The sequence below is a fragment of the Eubalaena glacialis genome, chromosome 18, assembly GCF_028564815.1.
Source record: "Eubalaena glacialis isolate mEubGla1 chromosome 18, mEubGla1.1.hap2.+ XY, whole genome shotgun sequence".
Classification (NCBI taxonomy): Eukaryota; Metazoa; Chordata; class Mammalia; order Artiodactyla; family Balaenidae; genus Eubalaena; species Eubalaena glacialis.
Genome location: NC_083733.1, coordinates 55240657 through 55255019, shown reverse-complemented (window position 1 = coordinate 55255019; position 14363 = coordinate 55240657). Strand labels below are relative to the sequence as shown.

The following is a 14363-nucleotide window of genomic DNA, read 5'->3' as shown; positions in this document are numbered from 1 at the left end:
AGTTCAAAACTTCTGTTCTCCCAAGCACACTGCTACAAGAATGAAAGGAAAAATCACAGTAAACAAGAGAATATTCAAAAAGGATATCTTTTAATGTAGAATATGAAAAATAACTTACAAGTTCAATAAGAAAACAAACAACCTAATAAAACAGACAAAAGATTTTAAAAGATACTGCACTAAAGAAGACAGCAAATAAGATACTCAACGTCATTAGTTATTATGGAGAAACAGATTAAAACCACAACAAAATGCCACTATATACTTACTTGAAAGGCCAGAATTAAAAAGATTGGCCATACCAATTGTTCATAAGATATGGAGGATCCAGACCTCTCTTACAGCTGGTGGAAATGTGAAATGGTATAGAAACACTGTAAAATAGTTTCTTACAAATTTAAATTTATAATCTTATTTATCTAAATCTAAATTTAAAATCTTACAAATTTAACCATACAATCCAGGCATTCAACTGCTCAGTATTTGGCCAAAAGAAATGAAAGCATATATTCATTCAAAGACTTATAAACAAATGTCTACAGCATCTTAATTTGTTATTGCTAAAAACCAAAAATGTCCATCAGCAGATAATGAGTAAACAAATTGTGTTATAACCAAATACTGGTATAGTACTGAGTAAAATACACATAACAACATGGATGAACTTCAACCTAATTATGCTGACTGAAGGAAGATGAAAAACTTCACACTATCATTCTGTTTGTATAAAACTACAGAAAATGCAATCAACTCTATTGTGACAGAAAGTAGAAAGTAGATCATTGCATACCTAAGGAAGTTGGAGGAAGACAGAGGAGGAAGATTATGAAGGGACAAGAAATGCAAAGTTTTGAAAAAAAATCATTTTAATAGATTCAGATAAAGCATTTGACAAAATTGAACACCCATTCATAGTTAAAAAAAAAATCAGCAAACTAGGAACAAAAGAAAACTACCTCAATTCAACAAAGGTCACAAATGATCTTTTCACAAGACTTTCTTTTTTTCTTAAGACTTTCACTTTCTATGCCAACATGAAAAACACAGTAGAGACCAGAAACAGACACAGATACATACAGTGATTTCACTTCTGACAAAGGTGCCAAAGCAATCCAACAGGGAAAGGAGATTCTTTTTTTTTTAAATGGTGCTGGAATAACTGGGTATCCATATGGAAAACATGAGTCCTGAACCCTACTCACACCGTAATAAAAAATTAACTCAAAATGGATATATAATAGAACTAAAAAGCAAAAATTATAAAAGGTCAAGAAAAAGCAGGGAAAAAACTTTGCCACCTTGGGGTAGGCAAAGATTTCTTGGATAGTATACCCCAAAAAAAATCATTAAAGAGAAATTTGATAAATTGGAATTCATAACAATTTAAAAACTCCTTGTAAGATATTGTTAATAAAATTAATAGGTAAGTCACATTGTGGGGAAAAGTTTTTAATGTTCCAAAAGGACTTCCTTTTGTTCCAAAATAAAGAACAGTTACCCCTCAAATATAAGAAAATAATGATTTCAAATGGCTAAAGATTTGGATAAACACTCCAAAAAATATGAATGATCAGTAAATAAAAGAAACTCAAGATCATTAGTCATCATGGAAATGCAAAAAGATACCACTACATACCAACTATAATGTCTAGAATTTAAAGGACTGACAATAACAAGTGTTGGAAAGGAAATGGAGTAAGTGGAATGGAGCAGTGCAAAATTTCTAAAATTGTTAAACATGCAGTTACTACTCAACAATTCCACTCTTAGGTATTCACCCTATAAAAATACATGTACACAAATATTCATAACAGTTCTACTCATAACTAGTCCCAAACCGGAAACAACACAAAAGTCCATCAGTAGGTGAACAGAAACATAAATTGTGGTCTATCCATACAACAGAATACTACTTAACAAAAAAATGAACAAAGTAGTGATACACGCAACAATATAGACATACCTCAAAGTCATTATACTGACCAATGGAAGCAAAACATAACAGAATATATAATGTATGATTCCATATTTATAAAATTATTTTAAAAGGCTAATCTAATGTACACTGACAGAAAGTTGATCAGTGGTAGTTTGAATGGGAGTGGGCATTGGGCGTGGAAATTAATTGGGAAGGGAAACAATGGAAACCTTTCATGTACTGTAAATGTTGTGTATCTTGATTATAGTGGGAAATCTGGGTTGTTTACACTTTCTGACCATTAATACACAATGCTGCTATGAGCAACCATGTACAGGCTTTTGTGAGATGTACATTTCCAATTTTCTAGAGTATGTAGCTAGCTATGAAGGAAAGAGATGAGAAGAAAAGCATGGCCTTCATTAGCTTGCAAAACAAGTAAGTCACATGGCATGCCAGAAGATGGAAATTGCTAAAGAAGAAAATGAAATTGGAAAGAAGACTCAGGATGGCTAGGATCAGGGGAAAGGCTCACTGCAAAACCCCACTAAAAGCATGATATTTGGGCAAAGATCTAAAGACTATAAGGGAGTGCACCCTATTGACCGGATGGTAACTCCAAGTTTAACATTTTAAGAAAGTGACCAGCTGCTTCCCCATGTGGCTGGACCTTTATTTTAACCTATTTGTGTTTCTGACTCTAAAATGTATTTCTTACAGTTGGATCATGTTTTTTATTTTTAATCCATTCTGCCTACGTTGGTCATTTAAACGGAGTGTACACTCAATTTACCTTTAATATAATTACTGATAGAATTTATGGTTAAAATTTGTTACATATTTTCTATGTGTCTTAGGCCTTTCTTCCCCTTCTGTCTCTTAATTATTACCTTCTTTTGCGTTAAATACGTATGTTCTAGGATGCCATTTGATTTCCTTTATTGTTTCTTTTGCTATATATTTTTTAGTTATTTTCTTAATGGTTTTCCTGGGAATTACAATTAACATCTTAATCTGTAACAATTTAAATCTGATCAATACCATCTTAATTATAATATTATAAAAAACTATGCTCCTGAATAGTTCCATTCATTCCCCAAGCCATGATAATTTAAATGCTTAAAAAAAATAAACAGAAGAGGGAGCTCTTAAAATCACAAATTTAGAAAAGGCATCCAGAATCTTGACTCCTTTCTCAAAATTGAGGAAAACTAATCTCATATATAAATGACCCCCCGCCCCCGCAAAAAGGCCCAAGGTCAACTTCTATACAAGAAATTATATGACTAAAGTTAATGACAGTTATAGAGACAATATATATACATCTAAAGCAAATGCCCTGAAAACAGGGAAAAAACTATACCATACTATTCAATAACATGCTAAAAGACAAGAAAAAACTTTTAGATATGAAAAATCATAAATGAGAATTAGAAAAACTCAGAATTGGGTGATAGAGCTCACAAGTAAATTTCAAATAAATGAAAAATAATGAAAGAATACCAACCTAGAAAGAATATGAGAATAAATCCAACAGATCAATGTTAACACAAATAAGAATAAAGAAATATTTGAAAAGGATATGAAAATGAATTACAATTTAACCTATAGTTGTTTTATCTAGGCTTCTGTGTAAGTCTTATGATTAAAGAAAAGGTGAAAATCATATTTAAAAAACAAAGACAAAAAACCTGAATCAGATTAGGGATCCTAACTACTCTTAGAAAACAATTCTACTAATTCTTCATAAGGATCCACAAAATCTAATAGGATCTTTTCCTTCCTAACATACTAGCTTCATGTCCTGTTAGTCACCATTCACTAACTGATCTAGATGCTACTCCTCAAATACGCAAACCTCATCCCCCTTGAGGGCCTTTGCATGTGTCGTTCACTCTCCTTGGATGCGCTCTCGTACAGTCAAAAAGCCTGTGACCTTACTTCATGTCTCTGCACAAATGTTAGAAAAGGGTTCTTGATGATGCTACCTTACCTAAATTTGCTGTGTTCTTTGTTAGTGCCCTTCATAACATATTTCACTACCTTATATTATTTATCTATTTATTTCATGTTAATTTCTCCCTTAACATGGTATAATCTCCATTACTGCAAGAACATTATCTGCCCTATTCAGTATTACTGGGTTGATTGTGCCAAGCACAGTGCCAGCTCAGACTATTCAAATATTTTCCAGATACAGGAATGAATGTATTTTTAGACAAGAGTCACATTGAAAAAGAGGATCTGGAAAGAATCTGGTCCAAAATACAGGTAAATGGCTACACCGTGGAAGGAAAGTGACTAGCATGAAATTGGGAGGGGAATATGAGAAAAATAACATGGTGAATGACTAATGCGGTTAAGATGAAGTTGAGATACTTCCTCTTCACATTACAAGACTTTCCTTCACTGAGAAGGGAGCTTTCCAACTAATGTTTCAAGGATGTGTTTACCAAGTGTATTTACCACCTGGGCTATCACTTACACAAGTGACTTCTGCCTGACCTGCTCTTACTTACCTGTACACCAACTTCTTGTTTCTTCTCTCATAACCATCCAGGGTTCTTTTCCTTGCTCCAGTAAGGTAATTAAATTTGGCTTAGAAATGGAATGGCCTGCTTTAAAGAAAAAAGAATGCCACAGGTTGGAGAAATAAATTGTAACTAGTCAAGGTAAAATTATAATTATGATAATAAAAGATCATAATGATATTGACTATTTTAGAGAAGAATGAGAAAATTAAAGAATAAGAGGTCAGTTAGGTAAGGTAAAGTTTTTGTTTTGCTGTATTTAAAATTCAAACTCATATGTCCTCTAACTCTAGAGAGCAAACATAATGTGGTTAAAAACATATTCTGAAGCCTGGGATCAATTCCTGCCTTTGCTACCTTCCAGCTGGGTATAACCTCGAATTCACTTAAACCCACTATACCTCAGTATTCTCATTTATAAAATGGGGATAATAATAGTACTGTTGGGGGAATTAAATCAGTTAATACTCTCAATTATTTTAATCAGCTAAATCACATAATGCGCTTAGAATAATGACTACTACACAGTAATCAAAATGTTAGCTATTAACATTATTCTTATGCTCTAATGTCACTAGAGGATACAAGAAAAGAGAGCTATAAGATATTCATTCCATTTTGAATGTAATTTTCATGGATTACAACTTTCAACCACAAATCAGATGAACTTTGTTTTAAGAAATGAACTGCTTTTGGTACAGTTTTAAATAAATTCCAATTATGCAATCCATCACCATATAAATTGTAGAGGCTCTTTTGATACTGAGAGCAATTCAGGACCCTCTGTCAAGCTGATATCCCTGAAACTGTTTCAGATCTTAAAATGGAGTATTAGAGCAATCTGGAGCACAAATGAATAAAAAACTTGGATCCTCTGACCATGGTTATACAGTATATGCCACAAATATCTAATTTAGCTGCTTGGTCATTACGGAAGAGATGCAAATATAAAAAAAGAACACATGGAGATATGAATATGATTGAAGGATAGGGAAGATGAAGGTGTTTAATGGAGCTGCCATTTCTAACCTGACAAAGCTCAGACCACTTTTTTGGGAAGAGGAAAAACAAATTTAACTAGTTTCTTGAAAGGCAGCCCTGAAAATTACAGTAGAAAAAATACACAGCCTATAGAGCAGATTCTAAATTAATCTAAATTATTTGAAGCAGATGAACATACCCAGTGAGACCAAGTTACCATAGTTCTCCATCATCACATCCCGGTACAAAGTCTTCTGAATGAGGTCAAGACATTCCCACTCCTGCTGAGAGAAGCCTATGGCCACATCACTGAATGTCAGTGATCCCTGAAACAGTAAACACATGTATCACTGGGCAAATTAAAGAAAATACTTTGAAAGCAGAAGCAGAGGAGTTGATGGACTTCTCCGTAGGAAAAGAGAAAATGAAAGCATGTAGGCTGGCAATCTATGATGTAGAAGGAGACTTAAGCACAAGGTATACATATTTTTTAAGAAGCCTGCCAACACAGGTCAAATGTCTTCCGTATTCTGGGATACTTCTAAATACCTGAACCATTTGGAAATGGACGAAATAATGTTTCCCTCCTAAATTAAAAAGCGTATACAAGAATAATGTCCAAATGGTATCTGCCTCAAAAATTCTCAATAAATAAATATTTCTCCAAATTTTAAAAACTGGGTTGCATAAAATTAATATGATTTTCTTCAAGTATCAAGTACTATTAAGTTAGATCTTGCCATAAGCATTTTTGCTTGATTCAATAAATCCATTTATTATTTTGGCATATGACATTGTATTTTATAAATAAATCAGATTTAATAATTTATACAATTAGATGCACAACATTTGGAAGGTTTTCCACAACTGTAAGGTTCTATTTTCACCAACTACATATAATGATATGCATTTTTGTTGCCATCTACCATTTCTCACTGAACACTTTCCTTATTCTGAGTGTAGTAGGTAACCTCATTGATTACCAATGATCTCCATTTCCTGGTATTTATGTCCTCATGTAATCCTCTCCCTTTGAATGTGGTCTGAACCCAGTGAGAGAGAATTATTTCTAACAAATAGAATATAGAAAAGTGATGGAATGTCACGTCCAACATTAGCTTATAAAAAACTATGATTCCCACATTGCTTATTCTCTCTTGCTATCTAACTTGGTCACTCTGATGAAGCCAGCTACCACGTGTGAGCTGCCCTAAGGAGAGCCCCACATAATAAAGCCCTTTTGGAGGAAGACGCGGTCGCCGCTGCAGCGGAGCCTCGGGCCGCCCGCTCCTGCTCCTGACTCACTGCAGTTCGCTCTCGCAGAGGAACAAGTTGTTTAGGAAGCCGCGCCGCAGCTATGGTTTTTAAAGATACCGGAAAGACTCCCGTGGAGCCCGAGGTGGCGATTCACCAGATTAGAATCACCCTCACCAGCCGCAACGTGAAATCTTTGAAGAAGGTATGTGCTGATCTGATCAGAGGCGCGAAGGAAAAGAATCTCAAAGTGAAAGGACCGGTTCGGATGCCTACCAAGACTGAGAATAACTACAAGGAAAACTCCTTGTGGTGAAGGTTCTAAGACTTGGGATCGTTTCCAGATGAGGATCCACAAGCGACTCACTGACCTGCACAGTCCTTCTGAGATTGTCAAGCAGATCACTTCCATCAGTATTGAGCCAGGAGTCGAGGCTGAAGTCACCACTGCAGATGCTTAAATCAACGTTTTTAATAAATTGATAATCAGTTGTTAAATATTGTTGACTTTTATTCATAATACTGACAGGTCTTAGGAATAGAGTTGTGCTATGGAATTCATTCCACCTTTTAAGTAGAATAATTAAAATTAGATGGGTAGCCTATGTTTTACTCTTTTTCATTATATGTTCCAGGGGCCACTAAATTAGTTTACACTTGATATTATTTGAAAACTGAATTGTATTAGCTAAATAACATGTGAGACCTTGTGTTGATGATGAATATATACAGTTCTGGCTGCCTATTGGAGCTTTTCCAGAGAACATGTGTCTGGGTTCTACTCTGGAAAATCCGATTTAATTGATATGGGGTACTATCAAAAGTTTCTGGGGTGATTCTAATGTGTACAGCCATGGTTAAGAACCTAATGTACTAGAGGGCAAGTAACTCAGGGAAAATAGATCTTAAATTCCAGCCCTGGCTCTGCCAGTTTGTCATAACTCCTTTTAAACTTGGCAAATTTCAAAATGTTTTTGAAACTTTGTTAATAAATTTTATAGACAAAAAAACAAAACAAAACAAACAAAAAAAACAATAAACCAAGAGCAGTCGCCAGCCAACAGCTACTGAGGAAGTGAGGCCCTCAATCCAACAGCCATGAAGAACTGGATCAAGTCAAGAACCACTTCAATGAGTTCGGATGCAGATCCACTCAAAGTTGAGCTTTAAAATGACTGCAACCCTGACCAACACATTATAACCCTGTAAGGGACCCAGAGCAGGAGAGCCAAGCTAAGCAACATCCAGATACCTAACTCACTGAAACTGTGAGATAAATGTTTGCTGCTTTAAGATGCTATGTTTCAGACTAACTAATTATGCACTAAAAGATAATTCATTGATTTAAATGATACTGAAGAAGGCTGGTCAATTATACAGATGTTACACAAACTTAGCATGTCTCATTCAACAACAAAATAGCCTTAGTATTTATGTCTCATGGCTTTCCTACCAAATCCATGACCTCCATGTTCAAAGCCCCAATCATATACTCATCCATACAAAGCAGGAATTTCATACCATATTAAGACTCAGGTCATTCAATGATAAATTCCACCTCATCTACCTGGAAATCTCGGATCTGTGGAAAACTTCAAAGTCTTACCATGGATAGTTAAACAGAACCATTGTCTCCATCTCCAAACTACAGATCTGACCTGCATAGCATAAATTTCTACTTCAAAGAACTTAACCCCACTATTCCATCACTGCCCTTAATTGAAGAATGGGCACTAAAAACATATTGAAAATTTTGGACAATAATTACATGAACACTAGTTAGTTTTGAATGGGCCAAACAGAGACAGTGCCAGGTAATGTGGCCACATATTTCTCTGGAACAATAGCTAGGAAACAGGTTATTTGAGGGAACTTTCTATTAGGAAACATCAGGAAAATTAATGAAAATACTTACATGACCAAAAAAAAAATATACACATATTTCAACAAGGAGAGAAACATCAACTTACATGGGCCATGGTTTTAGACCTGCAAGAGCTGATCAGTCCTCTGGGCTCCTCTACCAGAAAAGCAGAGTCCAGAAAACCCAGACCTGGGAGAAGAGAAAGACCTTGAGACCAGTTGTACTTTAGTGTTTCCTCACTGGGCTTAAGTTAATGTTACCATTTATGCTCTTCCATTCCAGATTCCAAATTACTTCATATCACACACAACTTGGGTAAGTTAGGATTCTGGACAAATCCATTTCCTCACTCAATTCCTAGGGGTCTCAGCTGCAGAGTCATTTCTGCATTGAAACCAGACCCAGATACTTCAGTAGAAAATTTTCTGGCCAATGTACCATTGTTATCAGGTTGACGTGAACCTAAGATTGGGCAGCTCTGTCTTGCTCTGAGCAGATATTCCTCTTTCCATTCCCAACTTCAAGAGAGAAAAGAGGCCACATAATCCAAATCAGAACCTCTTTCGTGGCCTTGAAAGTGGGTGCAGCTGATCAAAATATTAGAGATGGACAAGGAATGTTCAGCATCCTGAGTCCAGCAAAGCTTATTAGTTAAATACATGACAGACCAATATTATACTAGAATATACAAATAGTCATTAAAAGTTAAATTGGGAAGAATATTTAAGGACATGGAAAATGTTCCATATATAATGTCAATAGAAAAGTAAGGTTGACTAATATATTTCTATTTATAAAATATAAGAGCATATTAATCAATACAGAGAAAAGAATGACAATCATAAAACAGAAAATAGAAAAGTCTGGAAATTTATATGGCCATATATTAACAGCTATTATATTTTTGGTTATGTTTTTATTGTTTTGTTTTTTAGGGGGTGTTTTTAGAAATGAATCACTGGGTATTCAGTTGTTTTTAGTTCATACATGAAACAATCAAATAAAACTAGTGAAGGCATAAATTATACCTTTGCCATGATCAGAATTTGACATCGGCAATCCCTATCTTTTTGCTTAGATCTTGAGTTTTTTTTTTTTTTTTTAAGGTTACTTCATAATCATTATAACAATTGACATAGGAACTTGAAATTTTTTTTTTTTTAATTTATTTGTTGCTGCACACGGGCTTTCTCTAGTTGCGGCGAGCGGGGGCTACTTTTCGTTGCAGTGCACAGGCTTCTCATTGCAGTGGCTTCTCTTGTTGCAGTGCACAGGCTCTAGAGGGCAGGCTCAGTATCTGTGATGCATGGGCTTAGTTGCTCCGCAGCATGTGGGATCTTCCCCAACCAGGGCTCGAACCCGTGTCCCCTGCATTGGCAGGTGGATTCTTAACCACTGTGCCACCAGGGAAGTCCAAAATATGTTTTTTTTAATTTGTTAAGGTGAAGACGTCCACAAAGTTCTTTGTTCTTTAAATTCAGATCTTTGGGACGTCTCTGGCAGTCCAGTGGTTAAGACTTCACCTTCCAGGGACTTCCCTGGTGGCACATTGGATAAGACTCCATGCTCCCAAAGCAGGGGGCCCACGTTCTATCCCTGGTCAGGGAACTAGATCCCACATGCATGCCGCAACTAAGAGTTCACATGCCACAATTAAGGAGCCTGCAAGCCGCAACTAAGGAGCTGGCAAGCCACAACTAAGGAGCCCTCCTGCCACAAGTAAGACCAGTGTAACCAAATAAATAAATAAATATTAAAAAAATAAACAAACAGACTTCGCCTTCCAATGCAGGGGGTGCGGGTTCGATCCCTGGTTGGGGAGCTAAGATCCCACATGCCTTGGGGCCAAAAAACCAAGAAGCAATATTGTAACAAACTCAATAAAGACTTTAAAAATGGTCCACATCAAAAAACTTTAAAAAAATTTTTTTAAATAAATAAATTCAGATCATTTTACTATATGGCTTATATTTTGTTTCCTTTGGATCCCAATATCTCATTTTATAATTTCTTCTCAGTTATGTTGGAATTCTGGCCACAAAAAACTTGGGAACAGTCCCTGAGTAATCTCTTTTGCGAAGTGATGACAGTCTCAATACAGCTTTATTTCAGATCTTTTCAACAGAAGAATTTATCTTGTTTCTGAACCTGTCAGTTTTGTCATGATATCCTCCAGATAGCTGCTGAATTATCTTACCTATTAATTTTGCTATACATCTAGTATCATTAGAATGAAATCTACAAAATATAAAGGTTATAGTAAAAAAATCCACTTATTGCCATACAGATCCCATGTGTTCAGTATTATTTGTTTATATGCTTACTGTCACTATAGTCACACTGATGTCTCCTTTAGGCAGGTCACCTAACTCTCACCAGTGGCCTTTATCATACACTACCTTTCAGTTATTCCTATTCAGATTTTAACTTCCTTCACAGATTATAAGTACTCTGAAGGAAGTAATTATGTCTTTTTAGTGACTGTATTACTTCAAATATTATACTTTCCAGGTCTGGCATATTTTAAACAAAAGAAGTATGATTTTTGACTACAAAATACCACTTTTAGAAAAATTTTAAAGGAAATAACTTATAGAAGTTCACAAGGTATATGCACAAGAATGTTCATCAGAGAATAATTTTTGATAGTCCAAAATTAAAAACATAAAAATCTCACAGCAGGCAAACAGGTTAACTATATTATAGTCTGCTATATTTTGACATACTATGCCATTCTTTTTTTTTTAAATTTATTTTTGGCTGCATTGGGTCTTTGTTGCTGCACGTGGGCTTTCTCTAGTTGCCGCGAGCGGGGGCTGCTCTTCGTTGCAGTACGCGTGCTTCTCACTGCGGTGGCTTCTCTTGTTGCTGAGCACGGGCTCTAGGCGCGCGGGCTTCAGTAGTTGTGGCAAAAGGTCTAACTAGTTGTGGCTCGTGGGCTCTAGAACGCAGGCTCAGTAGTTGTGGCTTGTGGACTTAGTTCTTCTGCAGCAGGTGGGATCTTCCCGGACCAGGGCTTGAACCCGTTTCCCCTGCATTGGCAGGTGGATTCTTAACCACTGCGCCACCAGGGAAGTCCCCCTATGCCATTCTTAATAAGAATGATATTAAACCATATAATTGATGGAAAACAATATTAAAAGAATTGCTCGGTGAAAAAGGCAGGTCTAAAAAATTATGCATAATTTAAGAGGTGGCATCCCGTTGAAATTAAGAAAAATATTTCAATGCCGATTTCCTCATCAGCAAAGTAGGGATAAAAATATCACATATGATATATGACTAGTTTGAAGACTAGGCAAAATAATTCAAATACACACTAAATTGTATATCATGATGACTAACGTAAATTATCTATCATTATTGAAGAAGAAAATCATTCCATGTTCCTTAATCTTTTATTATAAAAGGAAGCTAATTCTGGTGCTTCCTGGTTTTATTATATTAAAACTTGTGCTTCTTGGGTGTCCTCTTTCTTCTAGTTCTGGTATTTAAAATTTTAGGAGGTACGTTTGAGAAAACAGATTTCTGCTTAATAAAATCATTAATTAAAAAGAGAGAGAGAGAGATTATCAGACAAGAAAAGAGAAAATGTCCCCTTCCTCAGTCCCCAGCAGCTATAGAGAGCAAGAAAAACTGTTCAGAATCATAAACTTGTTCAAAGAACATCATGATAAAACTGGGAAAACTAACTGGAGAATGAATCTTATTCTTCGCACAATATAGAGATTTATGTAAATATTTATAAATATAATCTTTATTTTCTGGTATAACAACTATGGAAATATTGTTTGTACTTGTAAGACACCTGGAAATCAGAGATTAGTGTTATTTTTTCTAAAAATAAGCTTAAATCTCTAAATTATTAACTCTGAAAGCATATCTTACTTAGTAATATGGTGCCCTGGTAATTAAGTTTTAAATAACATTTGTAATAACTAAAAGGTTAAACTACTTGTAATGCTTTTCACACAAGATTCTCTGCCCTTCCCTCTTCTCCCTACATGTACAGGGGTATAAAGAAAACTATCATTGGATTAGATTTCTTTTTTGAACTATGAGTTGGACTTTGTCTTCTTTATTTGATCAATTTTATTCTGCCAAAACAAAACCACACAAAATTGGAAAAATATACACCAAAATGTTAAAGTGATTATCTCTAAGTAGGGAGATCATGGGTTATCCTTGCTTTCTTCTCAGTAAATTCCCTAAAGAAATGAAAATTTTTTGCAATAAGCCTGTATTAATTCCATCATCCTAAATAAAATATAAAGATATTTCAAAGTATTAAAATATTTATAGACATCACTTTGGGAAGAGGCCATATATTCCTCATTTAAAAAATCTGTTAATATGACAATGAAAAAAAAATCAATGTGATTAAAATAAATACCACTTAAGGGAATTCCCTGGTGGTCCAGTGGTTAGGACCCCATGCTTCCACTGCAGAGGGCCCGGGTTTGATCCCTAGTCAGGGAACTAAAATCCCGCATAGTAGTGTACTAGCACAAAAACAGAAATATAGATCAATGGAACACGATGGAAAGCCCAGAGATAAACCCATGCACCTATGGTCATCTAATCTATGACAAAGGAGACAAGACTACACAATGGAGAAAAGACAGCCTCTTCAATAAGTGGTGCTGGGAAAACTGGACAGCTACATGTAAAAGAATGAAATTAGAACAGTCCCTAACACCATACACAAAAATAAACTCAAAATGGATTAAAGACCTAAATGTAAGGCCAGACACTATAAAACTCTTAGAGGAAAACATAGGCAGAACACTCTTTGACATAAATTGCAGAAAGATCTTTTTTGACCCACCTCCTAGAGTAATGAAAATAAAAACAAAAATAAACAAATGGGACCCAATTAAACTTAAAAGCTTTTGCACAGCAAACCATAAACAAGATGAAACGACAATGGGAGAAAATATTTGCAAGTGAAGCAACTGACAAAGGATTAATCTCCAATATATACAAACAGCTCATGCAGCTCAATACCAAAAACACAAACAACCCAATCAAAAAATGGGCAGAAGACCTAAATAGACATTTCTCCAAAGAAGACATACAGATGGCCAACAGACACAGGAAAAGATGCTTAACATCACTAATTATTAGAGAAATGTAAATCAAAACTACAGTGAGGTATCACCTCACACCGGTCAGAATGGCCATCATCAAAAAATCTACAAACAATAAATGCCGGAGAGGGTGTGGAGAAAAGGGAACCTTCTTACACTGTTGGTGGGAATGTAAATTGATACAGCCACTATGGAGAACAGTATGGAGGTTCCTTAAAAAACTAAAAATAGGGGACTTCCCTGGTGGCGCAGTGGTTAAGAATCCGACTGCCAATGCAGGGGACACGGGTTCAATCCCTGGTCCAGGAAGATCCCACCTGCCGCGGAGCAACTAAGCCCGTGCACCACAACTACTTAGCCTGTGCTCTAGAGCCCATGAGCCACAACTACTGAGCCTGCGTGCCACAACTACTGAAGCCCACGTGCCTAGAGCCCGTGCTCCGCAACAAGAGAAGCCACTGCGATGAGAAGCCCGTGCACCACAAAGAAGAGTAGCCCCCTCACGCCGCAACTAGAGAAAGCGCACGCACAGCAACAAAGACCCAACACAGCCCAAAATAAATAAACAAATAAAATAAATAAATAAATAAAGTTTATTTTAAAAAAACTAAAAATAGAACTACCATATGACCCAGCAATCCCACTACTGGGCATATACCAGGAGAAAACCATAATCAAAAAGATACATGCACTCCAATGTTCATTGCAGCACTATTTACAATAGC

At 35.8% G+C, this 14363-nt stretch overlaps 1 protein-coding gene and 1 pseudogene across 1 annotated transcript in view; one reads left to right on the top strand and one right to left on the bottom strand.

The window, feature by feature from the left end:
• Positions 1 to 5988, bottom strand: part of LOC133077676 (zinc finger protein 420-like) — a 43886-nt gene extending 37898 nt beyond the window's left edge. The window contains 2 exon segments of the mRNA XM_061172458.1: positions 5630 to 5756; positions 5980 to 5988. Of these exon segments, the coding sequence (XP_061028441.1) occupies positions 5630 to 5756; positions 5980 to 5988 (136 nt within the window).
• A 799-nt stretch (positions 5989 to 6787) lies between these two features.
• Positions 6788 to 7145, top strand: LOC133078963 (small ribosomal subunit protein uS10-like; annotated as a pseudogene).
• The last annotated feature ends 7218 nt before the right edge of the window (positions 7146 to 14363 follow it).